Source organism: Eurypyga helias, unplaced genomic scaffold (assembly GCF_000690775.1).
Source record: "Eurypyga helias isolate BGI_N326 unplaced genomic scaffold, ASM69077v1 scaffold32735, whole genome shotgun sequence".
NCBI lineage: Eukaryota > Metazoa > Chordata > Aves > Eurypygiformes > Eurypygidae > Eurypyga > Eurypyga helias.
This window is the reverse complement of record NW_010251317.1, coordinates 1-200: the sequence shown is the minus strand read 5'-3', so window position 1 is coordinate 200 and position 200 is coordinate 1. Positions and strand designations below refer to the sequence as shown.

At 72.0% G+C, this 200-nt stretch overlaps 1 protein-coding gene across 1 annotated transcript in view; it reads right to left on the bottom strand.

Annotated features, from left to right (window-relative positions):
• The window catches only part of LOC104509908 (NF-kappa-B inhibitor-interacting Ras-like protein 2), a 944-nt gene extending 828 nt beyond the window's left edge, over window positions 1–116 (bottom strand). The window contains exon 1 of the mRNA XM_010152003.1: window positions 25–116. Within this exon, the coding sequence (XP_010150305.1) occupies window positions 25–116 (92 nt within the window). The remainder of the gene's footprint in view (window positions 1–24) is intronic.
• Between the last annotated feature and the right edge of the window lie 84 nt (window positions 117–200).

The following is a 200-nucleotide window of genomic DNA, read 5'->3' as shown; positions in this document are numbered from 1 at the left end:
GCGTAGGCGCGCTCCGGCTCGCCCACCCCCCGGTCTGTCTCGATGGAGCCCACGTAAATGTCCTCCTGGGTCTCGATCATCTCGGAGCCTGCCAGGGAGACGGGCGGTGGAGACATGGGACCGCGGCCCGGGAGCCAGCCCTGGCACAACCCACACAGTCCCGCCGGCTGGCCTGGGGCAGGGCAGCGAGGCTTCCCCCC